General features: G+C 39.0%; 1 protein-coding gene across 1 annotated transcript in view; it reads left to right on the top strand.

Annotated features, from left to right (window-relative positions):
- The window catches only part of PTPRB (protein tyrosine phosphatase, receptor type, B), a 169,606-nt gene that overhangs the window by 87,664 nt on the left and 56,054 nt on the right, over positions 1 to 25,888 (top strand). The window contains exons 6-11 of the mRNA XM_006886111.1: positions 141 to 398; positions 3,649 to 3,912; positions 8,137 to 8,406; positions 11,211 to 11,471; positions 16,720 to 16,986; positions 18,115 to 18,375. Coding sequence (XP_006886173.1) covers positions 141 to 398; positions 3,649 to 3,912; positions 8,137 to 8,406; positions 11,211 to 11,471; positions 16,720 to 16,986; positions 18,115 to 18,375 — 1,581 coding nt within the window. The remainder of the gene's footprint in view (positions 1 to 140; positions 399 to 3,648; positions 3,913 to 8,136; positions 8,407 to 11,210; positions 11,472 to 16,719; positions 16,987 to 18,114; positions 18,376 to 25,888) is intronic.

The following is a 25,888-nucleotide window of genomic DNA, read 5'->3' as shown; positions in this document are numbered from 1 at the left end:
TGTTTTTTCTTTATTAATGTTATTAAACCAAATATATTTATAAATAAGCATAAATGAATGTGTGATCTCTAAATAAATGTGTTTCTGGATTCTATTAGGAAATTATGAATGACTTTGGACATGCATTTTTGTCTCACCAGTGCCTTCTCCAGTGAAAGATGTTGGTATTGTTACAAAACCCAATGCCCTCCTGATTTCCTGGTCCCATGGCTCTGGGAATGTGGAGCAATACCAGCTAATGTTAATGGATAGAGGGATTCTAGTTCACAGCGACACAGTGGACAAGCATGCTACTTCCTACACTTTTCATGGACTCACTCCTGGACACCTCTACAATCTTTCAATTGTGACTGAGGCTGCAGGACTGCAAAGCTACAAATTGAAACTAATCAGGACAGGCAAGTTCCCCTAGATAGTGAGCAGGAAAAATGCTCAAGCCATGTAAATGTTTAATGACCAAGGGACTTCCTTTCTTTCTAACTAATCACACTATCATTTGGCTTCTTATTTACTGCCTCCATCTCCTGGGTAAGGATGTATACCTCCTTCTTTTTAAATAGGCATTACTTGATTTTGTGACATTCCTACTTATTTTCAGTATTATACATAGACAAAGAGCTCTGCATCTCAATGGTTAGGGACCCAGCTGCTAACCCAAATACTGGTTGTTTGAAAAGTTTAGCAGCTCTCCAGGAGAAAGAACTGGCTGCCATAAAAATTAGTGCATTTAAAAAAAAAACAACAACCATTCCATCAGGCAGTTCTACTCTGTCATACAAAGTCCTTGTGATTCCAAATGGACTTCCACCACCAAACAGCAGTAATCAATCAAGACCTTCATCCTGGGTTAGTTTGTTATGATACTGAAAGCTATGCCACTTGTATTTTAATTATCAGCAGATTCATTCATGGTGGACAGGTTTCAATGGTGTATTCATGCTATGACAGACTAAGAAAAGAAGCCTGAGGATCTAATTCTGAAAATTAGTCCTTGAAAACTTTGTGGATCACAACCAAATACTGTCCTTTAGTGCTGTAAGATAAGGTCCTTAGAATGAAAAGTACTCAGATTCTCCAGTGCCCTCAACACTTGGTTGAGTCTAATGATTGTGAAAATGGTACAGAACTAGGCAATGTATTCTTTTGTTGTACATGGTTCATCATGAGTTAGAGCCAACTGTAGGGAACATACACAGACATACTCCCATTGTATATCCTCCCATTGTAGGTGTCTATAATAACCATTTCTATCTGTGCAATAAATTGTATCCTGGAACTCAGTATAATCTTTTTCACTGTCTAACCTATCCTCAAAGGTGAGCTGGCCTCCTTTAATGAATAATTCATACATTGATTCATTCAAAGAATGAGTATTTATTGAGTATCAGCTACAACTACTCAACATGGTGAGGTTGCAAAAGGATTAAGTTGTTATGTGAAAATTGGCACGCACAACATAGAGGATGACCATATCATTAATTGACAACCAAATTATATCATTGTCTAAATATCAAACCACTGAGAATCGGGAACCAGACAAGTTGGCACATACCGTGCATTTTCACAGCCAGTCAACCTACTTTTACCTCATACCTTGACATTCTTTACTATCAAATATGTGTTGTTAATATGCAAAATAGAGAGTAGGGGTTTTACACAGATATATATGTTAAATATCAGATATTAGATAGCTGATAAGTGGGGAGGAGGTGTATATGCTAGGTATTGAAGATACAACAACATCTAAGAAGAGAGGCAAAGTTTTTGCTCTCAGGAAGCTTATATCTCAGTAGATTCTAATGTTTCTGGTGAGTTTAATGTACTAATAAATCTCTTTCTTGGTAAATTGCCTAATCTTAATAGAGATATAAAATGTTGTCGTTATATACTATTGAGTCAGAACCAATTCAGCTGTTTTCAAAGACTATAGATCATAAAGGAAAAATTACTCATCTTTTCCTGTGGAGCAGATAGTGAATTTGAACCATGTGCCTTTGGGTTGGCAGTTCAACTCCTTACTACTAAGCCATCGAAGCTCCCTTGGACTGCCAAAAGAACAAACATCTATGTAGTACCTTGGAAATTATTCTGTGGAGGCTGGTGAGAAAGACATTTTGAAATACCTAAGTAGGTCTGTCCTGGAGAAAGTGAAACCAGGATGTTTCCTTGGAGGAAAGGGTGGTGAAACTCTGTCTTACATTCTATGAGTGTGTTGTCAAAAGGGACAAGTCCTTGGGAAAGAGCATCCTGCTTGAAAGGTAGAGGAAGACTCTCAATGAGATGGATTTACACAGTGACTGTGGCAGTGGGGTCAGGTGTGTCAGAGCCGATAATGTTGGCTCAGTATAGAGCAAGATTCAAAGTCATTGTTGATAGAGTTGCTATGAGATATAGTCGACTTGATGGCACATAACACTAGCAATGTATAACATGGGAATGATGGGCAATCTTCTCAAGTGTGACTTAAATTCTCTAAAAACCCACTAGAGGGTCAGTTATGAGTCGGCTCCCACTCAGTGGCACTTAACAACAGCAAAATATTTACGTAACTTTTAAATCATTCCTCAAAGAGGTATTGATTTTCCTGACCAAAAAAAGATATGTCATATCTAAGAGTCCAGTTCCAACTGTCCTATACAAGATCAGTGTGATTCCTTAATGAATAGACTCTAAGGAATTCTATGTCCTTGCTGTTGTTGTGTATCATGGAGCCAGAACTGCCCCATGGCGGACCGTCCAGTGGGTTTTCAGAGGCAGTAAGTCACGTGGGAGGAGATGGCCCATCTTTCTCCGATGGAGCGCTGGTGGATTCTAGCCACATGCCTTTGGGTTGATAGCACAACTTCTTATCACTAAGTCACCACTGTTCCCTTTATAAGTCCTTAGTAAGACTCAAAATCACAAGCTGGCAAAGGTAGACAAAAATATCCACCAAAGAAGTATCTCCATCTTTTGCAATCGTTTTTCTTTAATGAAATAATACCACAATCAAACTATAACTTTTAATATTTTAGCACATAAAATTTTGTGACGGTTAGTCATTTAATCTATTTATTACAAGGGCATCCCTAGGTATTAGAAGTAGTTAACATGTTTATTTGCTAACCCACAGTTTCGTGGTTCTGTTCCACCCAGGGGTGCCTCTGAAGAAAGGCCTGGTGAGCAAAAATTCAGCCTTTGAAAATTCTCTGGAGCACAATTTTGCACTGGCACAGTGGGGTCCCCAAGAGTTGGAACTAACTCTATGACAGCTAGTAGTTATTATAAATTTGCTATTATTAAGTAAATAAACACTAGAAGAAATGAGGCAGATGACAGACTTCTTTGAGTATTCCACTTGAAGAATTTCAAAACCAGAAAAGATCCTTTCAGGTCTTTTGGCAAAGACTTATTGTACCAATGAGGGACATTATGATTGGCGAGAAACAAAGAGTTGCCTAGGGTCCAACTGACTGATCGCCAAGTGTCAACCAGAATCCAGGCTCCCAACTTCCAGGATGGTACTCTTTCCACTAGCCCAATAGCCTTTCTTTTGTTTAAAAGTATTATTTTTACCTGTTGAAATAGCAGTTTTTATGGCTTATAGTAGTTAGAATACAGATACAATTTGGTTTCTCAACTGGTAAAATGCTTTTCTTTCCCAACTAGCCCCAATGGAAGTCTCAAATTTGAAGGTGACAAATGATGGCAGTTTGACCTCTCTCAAAGTCAAATGGCAAAAACCTCTTGGAGATGTGGATTCCTACAACATTACCCTGTCTCACCAAGGGACCGTCAGGGAATCCAGAATATTAGCACCTCAGGTTACTGAAACTCACTTTAAAGATTTAACCCCTGGACGCCTTTATCAGGTCACCATCAGCTCTATCTCTGGAGAATTTTCTACTCAGAAGATGGCAGTTGGCAGAACAGGTGAGTCTTCAGCCCCAGAATCTTGCTTGGTTTCTCAGATCACTCCTGAATTCATCATAGAACAGATGAAAGTAAGTTGGAGGGAAAACTTCTTTTCCACCTGGAAAGGATGAGCTATCTGAAGGCATCTGTGGGTCGGGAACTCATATACTGAGTAAAGCAGAGGATTAATTGCATTCATCTGCGTTATTAAACAATGTATTTAAGGTCCTGAATGATCTGCATACTTGATCCTGCGCTCTGTATTTTTTTCTGTCACACAATTTAAGTAGCATAAATAGCACTAATAATAATGAATAAAACATTTCTAAGGTTGTCTTATAGGGAGCCCAGGTGGCTTAATTGTAAGAAGAGCTATGCAGTTTGAATACACCAGCTGCTCCATGAGATAAAAACAGGCAATCTCCTCCCATGTGATTTACTGAAAAACTACCAGAGAGTCAGCTATGGATCAGCTTCACCACCACGACACAAGAGCAACAGAAAGAATCTTATAGGGAGGGTCAAGGAGCTCCGGTGGCCTTATGCTAAGAAGCTGCACTGCAATCCCAAAGGCACGTGGTTCTAAACCACCACCTGCTCCATGGGAGAAGGATGGACAATCTCCTATGCAATGAACTTCCTCTGAAAACCCACAGGAAGGTCAGCCTTGGGCTGGTTCCAAATCAACGACATGCAATAACAACATAGGGAGAGTCAGTTACCATTTAACTGTGTTTTCCAGAAGTTATGTGATTGTTATTAAACATTTACCTAGCAGTCTTTATGGGTAAATTAAGGCACTAAGCACTTTGGAAGTTGGGTGTTTTTTAAAATACAATTTGCCTTTAAGGAAAACGTCAACAAATGATGATAAGAGGCCAAGTTTGTTTATGTACAGCCCCAGATAGATCATAGAGTAGCTTTTATATTTTTAGCAGTGGTTTAAATAAAGTAAATTATAAGATCTAGAACTATTTATGATTCATAAAGCTTGAAATATTTACTATCTAATGCTTTCTAGGAAATGTTTGCTGAACCCTACTTTCAGTTCACATTTTAATAGCATAGATGTGGACTGCACACAAAAATGAAAACAAAAAGTCAAACACTGGAAATTTTACTGATGTTCCCTTTATCAGGCAATGCCTACACAATTTGTTGTTCTTAGGAATCATTGAGTTAACTCCAACTCATAGTAACCTTATTAACAATAGACCTACACCTTGTCCAATCCATTATTTTATGTAGTTATTATAACAAGCAATGATATTGTTTGATAATTTCTGCACTCTGTCAGGTCACCTTTCTTTAGAATAGGAACAAATATAGATCTCTCCCAATCAGTCGGCCAGGTGGTTGTCCTCCAGATTTCTTGGCACAATTTGATGAGCACATCCAGGGAAGTGTCTGTTTGTTGAAATATGTCAATTGGTATGTCATCAGTTCCTGAGGCGTTGTTTTTTGACAATTCTTTCAGAGCAGCTTGAACTTATTCCTTCATCACACCAGGTTCTTGCTCATATATTGTTCCATAAAATTCTTCTGTGTTTGCCAATTCTGTTTGGTACAATGGTTCTGTATCCTTTTTCCATCTTCTTTTAATGCTTTCTGGATCATTTAATATTCTACCCAAAGCATCCTTAAGTATTGCAACTCAAGGCTTGAACTTTTCTTCTGTTTCCTCAGCCCAAGAAATGCCAAGCAAGTTCAGCCCCTTTGATTTTCTGACTCCAGCTCTTTGCTGCCCTTTGAAATTATGCAAGCAAGATTCTGCTGAAGATTATCCAAAAACAACCAGAACAACACGTCAACAGAGAATTGCCTGAAGTTCAGGTTGGGTTTAGAAGAGGTCGTGGTACTAGGGATATTATAGCTAAATATTGCATAGATTTTGGCTAAAAGCATGGAGTACCAGAAAAACGTCTATCATTGACTATGCAATGGATCACAACAAAATGTGGCTGACTCTGAGAAGAGAGGGAATCCCAGAAAACTTGATTGTGCTTATGTGAAACTTACTTGGACCAGGAGACAGTCGTCAGAACAGAGCAAGGAAACATTGCATGGTTCAAAATTGAGAAGTTGTACACCAGGGATATGTTCTATCTCCATTATCTTTTCAATCTATATACAGAATGGATTATCCTGGAAGTTGGGCTCTATGAGAAAAAATGTGGCATCAAGATTAGAGGTAGACTCATCAACAATCTGCTTTATGCAGATGACACAACCCTGCTTGCTGAAACTGAGGAGGACCTGAAGCGCTTGCTGCAGATGGTCAAGGACTGCAGCCTTCAATGTGGAGTGAAGCTCAACATCAAGAAAACAAAGATTTTTCACCACTGGGCTGATTGTCAGCCTCATGATAAATGGTGAAGAGATTGAGATTGTTACCAGCTTCAGTTTACTTGGCTCCACAATCAACACTCTTGGTACCAGCAGCCAGGAAATTTAAAGATTAATTTTATTGGGTAATTCTGCTGTCAGAGACCTCTCCAAAGTACTAAAGAGCAATAATGTCAGTCTGGAGAATAAGGTGTGCCTGATTTGGGCCATAATCTTTGCAATTTCTTGCTATGCATCAGAAAGCTGGGCAATGTCTAGGGATGATAAAAGGAGAATTGATGCCTTTGAGCTGTGGTGCTGGAGTATTGAATATACCATGGACTGCTAGGAGAACAGATTCATCCTAAAGAGGGTCAGACCAGGCTGCTGCTTGGAGGCAAGGATTCTGAAGCTTCATCTGACATACTTTGGACAAGTTGCAAGGAAGGACCAGTCCTGGGAGAGGCTCATCATGAGTGAGAGGGTAGAGGGACAGCGCAGGAGAGGAAGGAAGACCCTCTATGAGGTGGATTGATTCAGTGACTGGGTTAATGGGGTTAGGTGTCAGAGACAATAAGATTGGCACAGGACAGAGCAGGGTTTAGGGCTGTTGTACATAGGGGAGCTGTGAGTCGCAGGCAACTCGATGGCACATAGCAACAACAATTGTAACAAAGCCATGAAAGATATGTTATTATCACCATTTTACAAATAACTCTGAAATCAAATAACTTGTGCACAGTCATTTAGAATTGTAAGTATTGAAGCTAGAATTTAAGCTTTGACTATCTGATTTCAGAGTCCCTTCATCTCTAGGGTGTCCAAGAAAGAACTTTATGCTTAAGAAAAGAGAATAAAATTCTCTTTAAGAAGATCAGAGAAGGTTTTTTTAGTGCAGGCCCCTTTAACTGGGATCTAAAGAATATGTAGTTCTTTGTCAGGTGGAAAGGAGGAGAAGGGAAGGGGATCTGAGATAGTGGGAACAATATGAGCAAAGCACAGAGACACTAGGGAACATTCAGGCCTGCAGAACATACAACTGGAGGCCAGTGTTCCAGGGGTTTGGAAAAGGCAAGCAAGTGTGGATAATTCTGGAAACATATGGGATCTGATGGTTTTCTAGAGCCACGGAAACCAAGTCAAGGGCTTTTATTCTTTAGTCAATGGAGGGACTTAGGCTATTTTGATCAAAAGAAAAATATCAGAACTGTACTGCAAGAAGACTAATGTTTTCCATTTTAAAAAGAGAAAAGAACATTATATGATCACAACATCCAGTATCTCCTCAGAGCTGCCACGTTCATCAACGTCACTATCATTAGCAGTGATATTGGTGTTGCCTTAATGACTGGTAGGGAGCTCTGGTGGACTAGAGGTTAGCGAATTGTGCTGCCAACACTCACCCACTCACTCTAACAGTTCGAATCCACTAGCATCTATTCTGGAGAAAAATGGACAGTCTCCTGCCGTGTGAGTCACAGCCTTTGAAAACCCACTGCAGGGTTACTTAATGAGTTGCTTCTAACTTGACAGCAGTGAGAGGTGTATTGTTTTGTTTTGTTTTGTTTTTGTTAATGACTTGTGTGTAATCAATAAAAGCAGCCTTCTCATCACTAGATTTTAAATGACCTTGTGGAAGACCACATTACTGATATCTAACTGAAATTATTTTTAACTTACATTTCTTGAATGTCAGGTGTCTCCCTGACAAAAATAGAAAAAGGCTCCTATTTGCAATCCACAGAGATAAAAGTGAGGCAAGTGAAAAGATTTTGGTTGCAGATATTATATCTCCTATCTTTTATTTCTCATAGAAAGGAAATAAGGGTCATTGGGCTCGTGTGTGTGTGTGTGTGTGTGTGTGTGTGTGTGTGTGTGTGTGTGTGTTAAGTGTCTCCTTTTGGTTTTAATCTCTAGTTCCAGAGAAAGTTGGGAAGCTGGAGGCGAATAGCAAGAGTTGGACGAAGTCCCTCATAGTGAGCTGGCTGCCCCCTGCTGGCGACTGGGAGCAGTACCGTATTGTGCTCTTCAATGATTCTGTGGTGCTGCTCAACACCACTGTGGAAAAGGAGGAAACACAGTATGTCCTGGACAATATAGGGCTCATACCAGGAAGACAGTATGATATAGAAGTCATTGTTGAGAGTGGAAATCTGAAGAATTCGGAGCATTGCCAAGGCAGAACAGGTAAGAGAACCAACGAGTGCCAGTAAATTACTAATTGCTTACTAATTGAATAGATTCCAGGGTATGGCAGCCCCATATATGCATGGTAGGGATGCTCCATTGGGCTGCCAAGGCTGTGATCTTTTGGAAGCAGATCATCGGGGTTGTCTTCTGAAGTACCTCTGGCTGATAGGACCTTGATTTAATCCCTATCCCAAGTCACCTGAGCTTTGGCGACCTAGTGGTAAGGAGCTGCACTGGCAGCCCAAAGGCATATGGATTGAATCCACCAGCTTCTCCACAGGAGAAAGATGGACAGTCCAATCCTATGCAACTTACTGTCTCTGAAAACACAAGTAACTATTAAGGCCATACACAGCATACCTGAGTTTGAGATATTATAGATCAGTAGAGTTTCAGATATACAAACTGACAAACAACCAATAACATTTCGTTTTGCCAAAAAGAAAAGATTTCTTCCTTCAATAATGTCCTTGCTTTTTAAAAGAAAAACTTCTTAACATAAAAAGACTAAAAAAAAAATACAATCTGATAGTAAAAGCTGATCCTTTTACCAAAAGATGGTTAACAACCCTTTGCTGGTGATCCACGTTCAGGAACTCTTATTTTGACAAAATGTTGACTAATGTAGGAATTTCTACTACAAAAGGAAGCATGACTAAAATGAAGACGATATATTTGGATTTCAAAATAGGGGAGAATAAAGATCCCGAGACATATTTCATGGTGTTTTTGCGATATACTTTAATTGCTTTGACAAGTTTAACTTGTCAGATCTTGTTTCTTCAACTTTTAAATAAGAGAATGACCTTTCAAAGTTATAAAAAATTCTGTGAAAATCCTTATGACATGGAATACTCCATAACTGGGTGAAATTCAAATATATTCTCTCTTAGCCTTGCCTTAAAATAAAGACATATTTATATTAATTTAACTTTTTTCTTAGAAATATTACTATGAAAAGGATAGGGACATCCCTTGGCATGCCAGCTGTGTCTTCCAGCCATCTCTTCATCTTCCAAATATTGATGGCTTTGGAAGATCATCAAAGATCTACGTAGGTGTAAACTGAGCCATTTTCCGGATTTCACAGGACATTGTGCAATATTCTCCTTCATGATGACCTCACACAGTGTCTAAAGCGGTAAAATCTTTGTGGAAGCCGATTGTTCCGTATGCCTTTCACAGAGCAGCTGGTAGGTTCAAACCTCTGACCTTTCATTTAACAGTCAAGTACTTACCCACTGCACTACCAGGCAAACACAAATATATATATATACCCTCTTCAATATTTTTTTCATTAACTGCAAATAACTTGGAAATATAACATAAAGGGATAGTGAAGGCAGTCAGCACGTTGGCAGAATTCTCCAGAGAACTTTTCTTACAATTAGTCTCTAAGTATTAAGGTAACTTTTCCAACTCATCATAAAAAGTCCAGTTTGTTTCTCCATTCTGAAGAGGGAAGTTACCAATTTCAGAAATAAAGATGAGATTATACAAAGATTTTTTTTAAAAAAAATTACAATCAGAAAGTATGGCTTAACCACTGGTTTATAGGTTGAAAATTTTGCACTTAGGAATTTCTCTTAGACATGGCCAATTTTTTTTTAAATTATCCGTTAAGTACCTATCACATAATAGACACAGATCTTCTCACGTGCCTTGGTGGTTTCTTTTAGAAATTATAAAAACAAAACTTTGTTTCAATAGAAGTAATTTGATTCTGTAGATCTACCAGTTGCGGTTAGACTTATATTAGACTCAGGTGTTACAGAGTCGAGCCATAGTCCGTGGAGTTCTCAAAACTACGTTAGCCAAAGGTCATTATACCTTGCTTTTGAAGACTCTGAGTAGATTTGAACTACCAACTTTTCTGTTAGTAGTCAAGCACTTAAGTATATGTGCCACCCAGGGACCCCTTCTTTAGATATCTTTTTGTGTGCCATCGAGTTAAAGCCAACTCATAGCTGACCCTTCAGAGGGTTTTCTGAGGCAGTAAATTGTATAGGAGGAGATTGTCCATCCTTCTTCCATGGAGCAACCAGTGGATTAGGACTGTCTGTCTTTAGGTTAGCAGTACTCCCGAGACAATCAGAGCTCTCTTCAGACATAGGGAATTTTTAATCAGGTGTCATTTCTTCCTTTCATGAACATCAGTGTCTTCTTTGGAAATGGAAGGAAGAAAGTACTGGGTCTTTCCAAGCTAATTATAAATATTCTCAACTCCACCTAAATACTTAAACGTAGACTTTCCTCTATAATTGTTTTGGGCAAAAAGTAGATAAAATAGAGTGTACTTGGGGTGGTGAGGGGAGGCAGGGCGATTGTATACCAATGAAGGAATTTTTCTTTTTCTTTTCAAAGAGAAGAGCAAACTGGGGGATAGGAATGGGCAGGGAGAAAAAGTGCAACAATGAATGAATGGAAATCCAAAATCTCTGTAAATGTTCATTAAAATTAATAAAATATATATTTCTTTAAAAGTAGATAAAATCTTTTTCTATGATAGAATTCTTATACTGATAAAAAAATACTAGTACAGTAATATGTCGTCAAGTATAGGTGATTCTTCCAACCAAGTGTTTCAGAATAGTATTCTCTTGAATCTTTTTTTAAAATTATGTTAACATGAGTCAAGGTTAAAGTAACTATTAAAAAAAATAAAAAGAATTCACAAGTATTAAGAAATTAGCTGCTGACTGAACACTGATACAAATGGAGGAGATGAGCCTTGTAAGGAATACTACATAAGGATATATTAGGCAAACAATGATCTAAAGCTCCATTGCCTTTTTCCTTAGTCCCCTCAGCTGTCCTCCAGCTTCGTGTCAAACATGCCAATGAAACCTCCCTGAGCATCATGTGGCAGACCCCTGTCGCCGAGTGGGAGAAGTACATCATTTCACTAGCTGATGGGGACCTCTTGCTCATCCACAAGTTGCTCTCCAAAGATGCCAAAGAATTCACTTTTACTGACCTGGTGCCTGGGCGAAAATATGTGGCTACAGTTGCTAGTATCAGTGGAGACTTGAAAAATCCATCATTAGTAAAAGGAAGAACAGGTAATATTCTTTATCCATTTTAGATTTTTAAATATCCTGCTTGCTAATTGTTTAACATCAAATTGCTGTTCATTATCCTGGACATTGTTTATGAATTTTGTGTGATTTTTTTTTCTATTTCACTAATTTCAACTCCATATTAGTTACTTCTTTCTTTCTATTTTACTTACCTTTATTTTGCTAAAATTGAAGTAGAGAATAACTCTTCCACAGAGTTTTGTTACAAAGATGAGCAGAGAAATGAGGTAGAAGAAGTAAGACTGTTTGTTTAAATATATGAGAAATAACATTTGCTTCCCTTTTTTTTGGCTGGTAGAAATGAGCTAGAAGAGAGGGAATGGTAATGATGTGAAGGGAGCAAAGAATTGCTGCAGTTATGCCATGAGTGAGAGAGACTGGAGCACAAGGGAAGAAGTGAGGTGCAGGATTATGATCAATTATGAACAGCATTGAGAATAAGAATTGTACAATGCCTAATTGTGCTTATGAGGAGCAGGTGCATGAAGCAAGCAGCAGTAGTTAAGAACAGAAGAAGATAATATATGATTTCAGATCAGGAAAGGCATGTATCAGGGTTGTATCCTTTCACCATATATGCTCAATCTATCTGCTGAGTATATAACCCAAGAAACTGGACCATATGAAGAAGAATATGGAGGAAGACTCATCAACAATCTGGGTTATGCAGATGATACAACTTTGCTTACTGAAAATAAAGAATAAAATTTGAAGCACTTATTGAAGAATTTCAAAGACAACAAACAGTATTCAGTTTGGATTCTATCTCAACATGAAGGAACCAATCCTCACGACTGGGCCTTTAGCAACATCAATATAGATGGAGACAAGATTGACACTTTCAAGTGTTTCATTTTACTTGGATCCACAATGAACCTCCATGGAAGCAGCAGTTAAGAAATCAAAAGATGGCTTGCATTGAAGAAATCTTCTTTCAAGGGCTTCAAAATGCCATAGATTACATTGTTATTCTTGTCGTGTGCCATCAAGGCAGAACCATCTCATAGCTGACCCACCAGTGGGTTTTTAGAGGCTGGAAATTGCATGAGAAGAGATTGCAGTCTTTCTCCTGCAGAGCAGCCGATGGATTCAAACCACATGCCTTTGGTATGGTGGTGTAACTCCTTACCACCAGACCGCCATGACTCCAATGCATGTTTGTCAGTTTAATAATGAAGGTGTGCCCGATCCAAGCCCTGATAGTTTCAGTTGCTTCATATATATCTGAAAGTTGGACTATAAATAAGGGGGACCAAAGAGTAATTAATGCCTTTAGATTGTGGTGTTTGCAAAGAGTAGTATTCAGTCATCCAATGGACTGCCAAGAGAACAAACAAGTCTGTCTTGGAGGAATGCAACCAGGGTGCTCCTTAGAGGCAAAGACGGTAAGACTTCATCTCACGTACATTGGCCATGTGATCAGGATAGGCCAGTCCCTCGAAGGGAACATTATTTGGAAAGGTGGAGGGTCAGAAAAGGAGAGAAGGACCCTCAATAAGATAGATTGACACAGTGAGTACAACAGCGGGAAGGTTGTATAATGCCAGGAGAGATTGTGAAGATGTCACAGGATCAGGCAAGATTTCCATCTGTTGTGCATAAAGTAACGGGGAGTCAGAGTCAAGCTGATGGCACCAAACAACAACAAATAGTATCTTATTATGATTTTAATTTTCCTTTTCCTAAATCCACCAGTTTATCCTTGGGAGGAAGATTCACAACCTCTGAAAATACACTGGAGGTTTAGCTGAGTCAGTTCTAACAACTAACATGAGGTTGTTATTGTTGTGCTGTCAAGTCGGAAGCAACCCACAGCTGACCCTCCAGCAGGTCTTCAGAGGGAGGTAGTCATGTGGAAGAAGACTTCCCAGTCTTCTTCTGCAGAGCAGCTGATGGATTCAAACCACACACCTTTGGGGTGTGTGTAGCTTATCACTCGGCCACCATGAATTACTGTTAAATGACTAATGGGCATCTTTTCACATGCTTATTTGACATCCACTTACATTCTTAGGTTAAATTTCTGTTCAACTCTTTTGCCTATGCTTTTTAAATTGGGATTTTTGTTTATTGAGTACTGAGAGATTTTTATTCTGAATGTAATCCTTTTGCCAGGTGCACTGTAAATCTTTTCTCTCAGTCTGTGATTATTCTTTTTGCTCCTTGGAGGCAAGGATTCTGAGGCTCCATCTAACATCCTTTGGACATGTTGTGAGGAGAGACCGGTCTTTAGAGAGGGACATCATGCTTGGGAGGGTGGAGGGACGGCGCAGGAGAGGAAGGCCCTCTATGAGGTGGATTGATTCAGTGACTGGGGTAATCGGGATGGGAGTGTCGGAGACAGTGCGATTGGCACAGGACAGAGTGGAGTTTAGGGCTGTTGTACATAGGGTCGCTATGAGTCGCAGGCGACTCGACGGCACATAACAACAACAACAACATCCTTTTCATTATCTTTTACAGAAATTTTCCATTTTTGGTCAGATTATACTTTTTTTTTTTTTAAATATGTCATGGTTTTAGTATCATGTATGAGAACTCTTTACCTAATAAACCATTTTTTTCTCCCAGAAGTTTTATAGTTTTAAGTGTTAAACTTAGGTTTATGATCTATTATGAATTAATTTTTATAGTATAAAATATGGGGCAAGGTGTTTTGGTCTTTTGCTTGTTTGCACATGGCCATCCACTAATCCCAGCCCTATTTGTTGTGTTATCCTTCTCCCTTGAATTGCCTTTGCATCTCTAAAAAATCAACTGACCTTGGATGTGTTGATCTATTTCTAGACTCAGTTTTGTCCTGTTCTGTTAATCACAGTGTCTATCCTTTTGCAAATTCACACTACTGTCCTAAAAGCAAGTAGTGTAAGTCCTCTTAACACCTTCAAAATTGTTTTAGTCTTTCTCGGTCCTTTGCTTGCCATGTGAATTTTAAAAATATCAACCTCCTCTCATGCAATTTACTGCCTTTGAAAACCTGCTGGAGCATCAGCTATGAGTCAGTTCCAACTCAAGACCGAACAGCAACAACAGCATCATCCCTCAGAAGAAACTATCCAGCCAAGATTTCAATTAGGAATGTGTTGAATCTCTAAATTATCCTTGGGTGAGGTTATGAACTGATATCTTAACAATATTGGATCTTATAACCCATTTATGGTAGTCTTCTTAATTAATATAGTTGGATTTTAATCCAAAAGTAGGTGAATTCTGAGGAGCATAGCTGGGTTCCATCACTTTGATTGTACTAATATTTAAGGAAGAGGTATAAATGTTATTCAAGTGCCACCTTCAACACTTTGTATAAGATTTGTTAATGGGTGAGTTAGAAGGTAAATAGTTACTAAGTAAGAAAAGAGTCCACACATAAGGATTAGGCAGAACTGGCTTTGGAATCTGGGTTGACTATTTGTTAGCAATCTTATGTAGGCTAGATTGAGTAGTTTTATAGGCTTGGGGTTTTTTCTTGTTACTATAAAGCAAATTACTCTTGTATAAGAGTCAAAACAGACTCATAGCTAACCCTCCAGTGGGCTTTTAGAGGCAATAGATTGCATGGGAGGAGACTTTTCATCTTTCTCCCATGGAGCAGCTGGTGGATTTTAATTACTACTTAGTAAAAGAAATTTATTAGAGTTTAAATGGCTATCAAATAATGTAACCTGAATAAGAAACAATTCTAAAGCAGATACATAATAGGCGTTCAGTTAGTAGTTATGTTTGTAATTATTGTTTCATTGTTGTATGATAATATAATCACTATCTATGTAGCACTTTCCCATATAATAATGAAAACAACTCTCTTGAGAATGTACCAGCTAATTAAAAGATTGTTAAACCACAGCCTAATGACCATCCTGAAGAGATTTCCCAATATTCTTCAAAACAAACATCCTAGGCAGATCAAGTACATGAACTTCAGATCTCTTAAGTTATGTAGAGAAAAAAATAACATTCTATAAAAAAGTCTTAAAAAACAGAAGTCTTGTAAAGAAAATCAAAGACTCAAGTAAACACTCAGTCCTGAGGACTAATGGACCACAGTGTCTACTACTCTGAGACCAGAAGGACTTGATGGTCCCACAGCCAACTGCTCTGACCGGGATTACAACAGAAGATCTTGAGTAGAATAGGAGGAAAATGTAAAATAAATTCAAAATCACAGAAGCCAAATTTACTAGCCTGATAGAGGCTGGTATAATTCCCAACACTGTGGTCCTTAGATACCCTTCAAACTTGAAACTCACCCAACCCTGATTATCCACTTTGCAAACAAATACATCTATGAAATAAACAGTAGTAATACTAGTAAAGAGCATAATCTCCAAAACAGTTAACCATATAAGACAAAAAAAAAAAGCATTTGTCCAAAAACAAAACATAGAAGGTAAGAAGGACCAAGAAAGAAGGCTGAATGGAGATGAGGAGGACTCAGACCTACCCTTTAAATGAAAGACCTGAGCACTGTTCATAGAGTTTCCAGAGGCAAGCCATTTCGGAAGTGGATGCTACTCCTATGTCCAAGCTTATTTTAATAGGGAAACTCCACCAAACACTGTCCACCATGGGTAACCATTATTGCATTTGACACATCAGTGTGACAGTGTTTAGCATCACAGCAACCACGAGTTTCCTCTGGACAGCAATGCACAGACCAGTGCTATACCACCTAGAAGAATGTTTGACAAAAAAACAATTTGACCCAGGCCTGAGGGCCGCAGATTAAAATCACCCACCTTGGGCTTAGTAGCATAACTTTCTGTCCACTAGGCCAACACAGCGCTCTCTATGTTGTGATTGTTGTTGTTGTTAGGTGCCATTGAGTTGTAGATGACTCATAGTGACCCTGTGTGTGTGTGTGTGTGTGTAATTTATAATAAAAGTATATATATTTATATTATTTTATGTATATATAATTAATTTACCCTGTAAACGTTTACCCAGACCATTTATTTAAAAGATGTTTTTCAGCTGTTTAAATTTTAAAGTCAAAGCTGACTTGCTCGTTACATCTGAAATGCTTTTGATTCCTAATATAGACTTTCAGAGCAGCAGAGCCTCCATAGGAGATGTTCTCTACATGTCACAGAAATAGAGGCAGGAGTTGATAACAAAAATAAAGTCCTTTGAGCATTTCCAAGTCTGTCTGCATTTTCATGACGCCCTTGCTACCTTTCCTAAAGATATCTAAGCACCGTTTGTTTTGCCCTGCTGGCCCGCTGTGTTTTAGTGCCTGCCCAAGTGACTGGCTTGCATGTGGCCAACCAAGGGACCACCAGCAGTCTGTTTACTAACTGGACCCGAGCTCTGGGAGACATTGATTTCTACCAAGTTTTACTGATCCATGAAAACGTGGTCATCAAAAATGAAAGCGTCCCCAGTGACACCAGTCAATACAGCTTCCACTCCCTCAAATCTGGCAGCCTCTACTCCGTGGTGGTAACAACAGTTAGTGGAGGAATCTCTTCACGACAAGCTGTGGTCGAGGGGAGAACAGGTAAGAGGTAGAAGTTTGTCCTTCTAACCTACAGAGGTCTGAGCATATGCAACCCCAAAACAGGATGTTCTGTAATTTTTGTCCAGACTTGGAGAGATACTTACAGATGCTTAAAAGAGCTACAGAGAGCAAGCTTTCTCCTGGAGCCAGCACTATGATTTATACTTCAAGCTTCCTAAAAGATCCATTTCTCTGTTAAAGTCATCCACACGTTGTAGTCAGGATGAGCTAGTCCTAGGGGGAAAAACATCATTTTGAAAAAGTTAAGGGTCAGAGAAAGAGAGGAAGACCCTCTAAACAAGGTTGAGTTACATGGTTATTGTAACAATGGGCTCGAGCTGTAGAGTCGCTGTGAGCTGTAGCCAACTCAGTGACACATGACAACAAACAATAACAAAACACATATAGCTAAAGAACAACTTGAAGACATTCATGTCTTATCCATGTTTGATATGTGGAAATATAGTAGGTTCTAAATAAGGTTTTGTGGCACTAAGCTCCCACTGAAACTGCCTCAGTAACTAGCTTCGCTAACCGTTGGAGCAGGTTCTAGACTTCTAGCTGCTAAGATGGAATTCAGGCTCGCTTTTTGCCACTAGAGGGCGGGAAGCACTTTGCAAAGGAAAACACCACTAGTAGTTGTATTAGTTACTAGATTCCCCAGAGAGAAACAACTTTACCATATGACAAAAAAAAAGAATTTTTTTAAAAATCATCTCCAAGTCTTAAGATTTTTCTAAAAAGTCTTGCCTTCTTTGCCTTTATCTTAAAATACTCTTGCTTTTTTGATGTGTTTGATTCTAATTGTGGATTACTACAATGGTGGTTTCTCTTCCTACCACCTTTACATAAATTTGCTTCCATTTTAAAATATTTTACAAACAGCAACCCCATGATTCTGCAGTAGCAACATCCTTGTATGCTTAACGCCATCTCCTTGCATTTTTATTCAGCACCGTCTTCTGATGGAAGAACACATAGCTAAAGTGAAATCCTAGCACTTTCTTTATGTAATCAAATGAGATTGCCTGAGACCCTACTATTTTTGCTGACCGAGAGAAAGCATTCAAGCTTTTGATTGTGCTTTGGTTTTTAATTTCTTTTTCTTTCTTCCTTTTCAAATGGCAGTTCCTTCCAGCGTGAACGGGGTCACAGTGAACAATTCCGGCCGTAATGACTACCTCAGCATTTCCTGGCTGCCAGCCTCCGGAGACGTGGATAACTATGTGGTGACACTCTCACATGACAAGGTGGTTCAGTCCCTTCTAATTCCAAAGTCTGTCAGTGAATGTTCCTTCAGCTCCCTCACTCCAGGCCGCCTCTACAATGTGACCATAACCACCCAGAGTGGCAAGTATGAAAATCATTCTTACAGCCAAGAACGGACAGGTAAGCACGTATGGAGATTCAGAGCTCCCTAAGATTCCAACTAGTCATGTGGACCAAGGCATCATAATCTTGTTATTGTTGTTCTTGTTAGATGCCATTCAATCTACTGCAACTCACACCAACCCAGACCCTTGCCCTATCCTGCACCATTCTCACTATATTTGACTTGCTTGAGTCCATAGTTGCAGTCACTGTGTCAGTCCTCGCTGAGGGTCTTTCTCTCTTTTACTGACCCTCTGCTTCTTTAAGCATGACGTCTTTTTCATGCTACCTTTTTTCTAGTCCCTCCTGACAGCATGTCCTAAGTATGTGAGATAAAGTTTTACCATCCTTAATGATGAGCACCTTGATTGTATTTCCTGAAAGACAAATTTGTTTGTTCTCTGGGACATCAATTCTTCTTCTGTCTTCCTTATTCATTGTCCAACTTTCAGATGCATATAAATGTTATGTACTGTCGAGTCGCGTGTGACTCATAGCGAACTTCTAAAATGTGCCCTGTCCTGAGCTAGTCTCATGGACTCCGACACACCTACCCCGATTTCCCCAGTTACTCTATCAATCCATCTCATCTAGGATCTTCCTCTTCTGTGCTGTCCCTGTACCCTTCCAAGCATGCTGTCCTTCTCCAAAGACTAGTCCCTCCTGGCCATGTCCCCAAAGTATGTGAGACGGAGCTTTAAAAGCCTAACCTCCAAGGAGAAACTTGGTTTCACCCTCTCCACAACAGACCTGTTTGTTTTCCTCATGACTATTCTCCAGCACCACTACTCAATTCTTCTGTCATGCTTAGTCATTTTCCAGGTCACTGATAAAACATCACATGGCTATTGGGGGGAGGGGGGACAACAAAACACTAACAAAAGAAACCAAAGCTTATGATAGGATTAAAAGCAACTGAGATCACGAAAATGTTATGATCTTTTTCTATTTTGACCAAAAAAAATTTCTATATGAGCAGATGTTACACTTAGAATAAAATGAGCACAGCTTTCATAGCTAGAACTCACGTTATATTCAAACATGCTCCACTTCATGGAGAAGTTAACTAAAATGAATGAAATGTTACTAGTACTGAATTAGCTTCTTGTCCCTTGAAGTGATCATGTTTTATTCCATTGTTGTAACTGTTGAGTCAATTTAGCTCATTAAGGAATTCCCTCATTTTTCCTGATATTCAACTTTTTTTCAGGCATGAAATCCTTTCCTAATGATTGCTTTCCCCTGGGGATTTGTTCAAACTAAGCAAGTAGGAGCCTGGCCATTCTTGAATTTAAGAAACAATTTTGATGGTATTTCTTCTAAGATTGATTTGCTCAGTCAGTATTCTTCACCAACACAATTCAAAAGCATCAGTTTTTCATCTGCCTTCATTGTTATTGACCGAAAATCCCATGCATTGAAAAGACCATGGTTTGGGTCAAGTGCACCTTAGTCATCAAAGTTACATCTTTGTTTTTCAAAACTTTAAAGATGCCATATGTGTCACATTGTCCAATGCACCACATTATTTTATTTCCTGACCACTGTTTTGTAAGAAGAATTATTAACCAATTTAATTTTTTCTTTTATATTTAAGTATAGAAAAAAAATGTTTTCATTTAAGAATCCGCATCTCACACAATACACAAAAATCAACTCAAGGTGGAACAGAGACCTGGGTGTAAAGCCCAAAACCATAAAGTTTGTAAGAGACAAACTGGGATCAAGCTTAGAAGAACTAGCCTGTGCTGTAAAGAGACTGCCAAGTACAGCCAGAAATGCACAATATGGAGAGGATAAAATTAATGAAAGGGATCTTCTAACTATTAAATCCCTGTGCACATAAACATTTTTTTTCCTATAGGGATTTGGAAGCAAATCCACTTCCTAAACAATATACCTCTGGAAACTCTATGAACTTTGATAAATGTCGGTAAATATAGAAAGGCTTCAGGCCTTTTGTTCAAAGGTTCTCTATGAGTCGTGGTCAACTCAATGGCAATCAACAATAACAACAAAACCTACCAACTGGGAAAAAAAACATTTGACAATACCATCTTAGACAAAGGTCTCATAACAAAAGTTTACAGAAAACGACTGAGGCTCCAGAAGAAAAAGACTGATCATCCAATTACAAAATTGGCAAAAGACATGGAAAGACTTTTCACAGGAGAAGACATTCAGATGGCCAACAGACACATGAAGAAATACTCAACATCACTGGCAATAAGAAAGATGCACATCAAAGCCACAATGAATCTCATCCCAGTAGCAGTGACAAAGTTTAGCAGGGCAGCAAGCAATAACTATTGGGGAGAATGTGGAGAGGTGAGAACTCTCACACACTGTTGATGGGATTGTAAAATTATGTAATTACTCTGGAAGGCAGTTTGGTGTTTTTTCAAGACACTGAACATAGAAATTCCGTGTGATCCAGCTATTCCACTACCAGGAATATACCCCAAGGAAAGTAGAACTGAGACATAAATGGAGATTTGTACTCCAGTGTTCATAGCAGTATTATTCACTCTCACAAGAACATAGAAACAGCCCAAATGTCCAAACACAACTGAATAGATTGAGAAATTGTGGTACATTGACAGGATGGAATACTATGAAGCACTTAGGAGCAACAATTTTGAAAAATACTACTTAACTTGGGAGAGAATTGGAGAGTATTATGCTGAGTGAACTCAGTCTCATAAGGACAAATACTGTATATGACCACTATTGTAAAAATAGAAGGATAACTAGTAAAAAATATTTATGAGGTTTCTAGAGGAGAGGGGTGGGACTGGAGGGGTGAGGATGGGTAGGGGCAAAATCACAAGGTTACACAATTTGGTGGGTGGAAGGTGGGGGTAAAGGAAATAGGAAAGATCCAGTGGGAACTTGAAAAGACCGAGTAATGGTGGGCATAATCCAATGGTGGCTCCTTTTATAAAACACAATGTATGGGAATGATTATATGAAACATAATGTCAATAAAGGAAAGGGGGGGATTTTTTTTCAATTAAAAAATTTTCTAAATTTTAAATGTTTCTATTTAGGAGTGCTTATGCTGCTAAACTCTGACTTTTCCTATGTTAATGAACTAAATCCTTTATTAAGATAATAGTTACTATTATTCTCATTTTATAGATTAAAGATCCAAAAGGTTAAGTGATTTGCCCAGCTAGTTCATTTAGCTTGTTTAAATAGCCATTAAGTTTATATCCCTGAATTTAAATACAGTTCTAAGTGACTCTGGAATCTGCTAAGCTCTGTCCTAAAATCACTCCTGAAATAAGACCTCATTCCTTTTTACACATAGTGAAAATGTGAATCTTCGTGGTTCTGGACCTTGGGAGCAAAATTTTGGCAAAAGTAATTAATACCAGTGCTTCAATATACTGAGAAAAACTAATTCTAGAAATACACTATTATAGTGTTTATAGAGTTGAGATTTTTGATTAATATTGCCATCGGTGTTTTGTTAAATATTCCTTCCTGAGCTATAGGCTCATTTTTGGATCTTAAAGTGAGTTTTTCCATGAGGATCTGAAATACTGGGCATCATCCTATAACCTAGCACGGTGCTCAGAGCAAGGAAGGCATTCAATAGCTGTGTGTGAATGGTTGTCTGTGGTGATTGGCTGCTAACTCACAGGCTCCTACTCTTTCAATCTGCCAGCAGTCCTATGAGAGGGAGATGAGTAGTCTCCTGCCATTGCAGTTTACAGGCTTGGAAACACAGTGATGGATTATTGCAAGTAATAATCGACTAGATAGCAATGAGTTTTGAGGATAATCAGAGATCACTTCAATGAAGAATTCCCACTTAGTGGTTACTGAGAGGATTTTAAAGAAAGTAATCAGGAGCAACGGTGTCTCTCTGGAGACTAAGGTGCACCTGATACAGGCCATGGTCTTTGCAATCACTTGTTAATGCATCAGAGAGTTGGACAATGACTAGGGAGGACAGAAGGAAAACTGATGCCTTTGAGCTGTGGTGCTGGAGAAGAGTATTGAATGTCTGCCAAGAAAACAAACAGATTCATCCTGGAGCGGGTTAAACCAAGCTACTCCTTGGAGGCAAGGATTCTGGGGCTTTGTCTGACGTACTTTGGGCATGTTGCAAGGAGGGACAGGTCCTTGGAGAGGGACATCATGCTTGGGAGGGTGGAGGTCCGGCGCAGGAGGGGAAGACCCTCTATGAGGTGGATTGATTCAGTGACTGGGGTAATCGGGATGGGTGTGTCAGAGGCAATGAGATGCACACAGGACAGAGCAGGGTTTAGGGCTGTTGTACATAGGGTCGCTATGAGTCGCAAACAACTCGACGGCACATAACAACAACAACAACGACATCAACCCCTGAAATTGTCCATAAAGTTGTGTGGACTGGGGAAGGTATGTGCCTTTCCCTAGGAGAGAGGCCCATGGTTTTTATGATTCTCGTATGTTCTGATGAGTCGTCCACCAATCCTGAAGCCACATTCTTCTTCATAGAATCTAGCTTCTCTTATAATTTGTTCAGCATACATATGAAACAGGTATGGAGGGATACAACCTTGACATACACCTTTCTTGATTTTAAACAATATGGTTTTCCTTGCTCTATTTGCACAGTAGCCTCTTAGGTCTAAGTATAGGTTTCACAAAAGCACAGTTAAATGTCTGGATTCCCATTCTTCTCAATGTCAGCCTTAATTTGTTGTGAGACACACAGTCAAATGACTGCATAATTTATAAAACATAAATAGACATTCTGTGTTCTCTGATTTCAGCCATGATCTATCTGACATCAACAATGATATCTCTGGTGCCATGGCCTCTTCCAATCCATCTTGAATCTCTGGCACTTCTCTGTCAATGTCCTGTTCTAGCCATCTATTATATATACAATATTCAGCAAGATTTTACTTGCATGTGATATTAGCTATATTGTTTGGTACTATCCACATTCTGCATTATGTAGACGGTATAACCTTGCTTGCAGAAAATGAAAATGATTTGTAACACTTGCCATAGCTTATTACTGACTACACCCTTCACTATGGATTACATCTTATAGCCTTCAGTATGGATCACATCTCAGCATTAAGAAAACAAAAATCCTCACTCCTGGATCAGTCAGCAGTATTGTGGAGAAAAGACTGAAGTTTTCAACCGTTTAATCTTTCTTGGATCCATAATCAAAACCCTTGGTACCAGCAGTCAAGAAATCAAAAGACACATTACACTGAGGAAATCTGCAGTCAGGGAACTCTCCAAATGGCTAAAGAGCAAAAAAAAAAAAAAACCAGTTTAAAATCCGTAGTGTGCCTGATCCAAGCTGTGGTCTTTTCAGCTGGACAATGTAAACGGATGTGAAAAGAATGGATGCCCTTGATGTGTGGTATTGGAGAAAAATACTGAATATCCCAAGGACTGCCAAAAGAACAAGCAAATATGTCTGTCTGGAAGAAAGTGCAACTAGGATGCTCCTTTAGAGGCAAGGTTGAAAAAACTTTGTCTCGAATATATTAGGCATATTTTTAGGAGGGACCAGTCTTTGCAAAAAGACATTATGTTTGGAAAGGTCAGCAAAGGACAGGAACACTTACTTCAACAAAATGGATTGACACCGTGACTTTTTTAATTAGCTCAAGTATATCAGAGATGGTGTGGATGGCACAGGACTGGGAATGTTCAGATCATAGCAATGCTATGAGTCATAGTCAACTCAGTGGCACTTATCAACAACCACCACCATGTAATTTGAGTCCAGACATGTAAGAAACATTGATTTGCGTTGTTACAGTGTGCTGACTTGTTGCTGTCGAGTTGGTTCTGAGTCATCATGACCCTCTTTCGGGTTTCTGAGGTAAATCGCAAGTGGAGGAAGTTACCCATCTTTCTACTCAGAATGACTGATGGCCTTAAGCCACAAGGAAAGTGAAGCCTTTGGGTTGGTAGTGTAACTCGCTCTGGACTATACCGCCAGAGTTCCTTAAAGCATGCTAGCATTCTTAAAATGCTGTAATTCCCTCTCTGTTGTAAGAGAAATCAGATCTCAGAAAGTATGCCTTCTCCAAGGACTTGTCTAACAGCTATCAGAGTTAGGCCCAGATCAATGCTAGGCCCATTCCAACACCAGTTGCTGGAAAGTCAGGTCCAACTCATGGTGACTCAGATGTGTTAGAGTAGAGCTGTGTGCTAGAGATTTTTCCAATGGTTCGTTTTTTTGAAGATTGCCAGGTCTTTCTCCCTAGACTATAACTGCCTACATTTCCTTTATCACCCAAGTATGTTAAGGACCGCTCCTAAATGCTAAAGAGCAATGGTGTCAGTTTACAGATTAAGGTGTGCCTGATCCAAGCTATGGTCTTTTCAATTACTTGCCATGGTTTTGAAGGTCCATGGGAAGTAATAGTGCATGTATCAACCAGGGACTCTACTACATCATATTATTTTTAAACACACTAACTGGAAATATAAAGAGATCATCATCACCTTGTGATAATTTGAAGTTTAATCATGCTGATCGTCACAATAATGACTTTGACTTACAAAGTCCATTTACAAAATAGCCTCGTGTCAGTGTTTCATGGTAATCAACTTAGAGCCTAAAAAATCACCAAGAATTGAAAGATATGCGAAGCCTCATACTTCCCATCAGCATCTGTTCACAAATGTTTCTTACCCACAAACTTTCATACTATAAAACCTTTTGTGAAGGTTGTTTTAAAATGATATTTTATTCAAAGTATCCTCCGAGCTCTCTAACCAGCATAACTTGGACTTGGTTCATAAGTAATTGAGGCAAACTGTTGCCCCCCAACGAATCAATTTAATTGGAGATTCATGTCTAACTTACTGTCCTGTTAATTTTGGCTTATTATCTTAATGTCTTCTTCTTTTCCAAATGCTCTCATTCTGCGCTTGGGTGACAATGCCAATACTTCTCATCCTGTATACGTTATCTCACCGTGCACCAAAGCAAGTCTCACAAATTGCCTCTCTTTGCACCTGGACAACCCCTATTGACTTAGCACGGCACACAGCTGAGTTTATTCTTTTTGTTGCTTCTCCTTCAGTAAAATACCCTGGATCACTGAGCTTTCTTCATTTATGCAGAGGGTCATTTTAGAATTCTTCTTGTTAGTTCTGTGATGTCTAAAATCCAGCCAACATATAACTGATTTTAGGTAACGATCATGAAGAAAGCATGCTTGTTAGTGCCCCACATCTTTTGTAAGATGTATACCCATACAGAAACGAGTCAGTCAGTGAGCATAACATGGAATAATTGTGCAAGTCCTAAGTGTGAAAAAATTTTTATTTCGATGCAAGCTACTAACATTTCTGGATCATTTCATGATTTGAGGGAAAACAGAAGTGAAGACTCATACACAGCTTTGCATCTGGTCAGAGCAGAAATCCCTCAGCATCTACTAAACACAGACCAAGATATTACAGAACACACGCTATTTAAAACCTGTGTTTAGTTTTCTTTGGACCTGTGTTCATATGTCTTCTCAATGATCCATTTCATGAGTATTTCTAA

Source organism: Elephantulus edwardii, unplaced genomic scaffold, assembly GCF_000299155.1.
Source record: "Elephantulus edwardii isolate Elephantulus edwardi_28Jun2011 unplaced genomic scaffold, EleEdw1.0 scaffold00047, whole genome shotgun sequence".
Lineage (NCBI taxonomy): Eukaryota > Metazoa > Chordata > Mammalia > Macroscelidea > Macroscelididae > Elephantulus > Elephantulus edwardii.
Note: the sequence above shows the minus strand (reverse complement) of the source record. Positions and strands in the feature narration are given on the sequence as shown.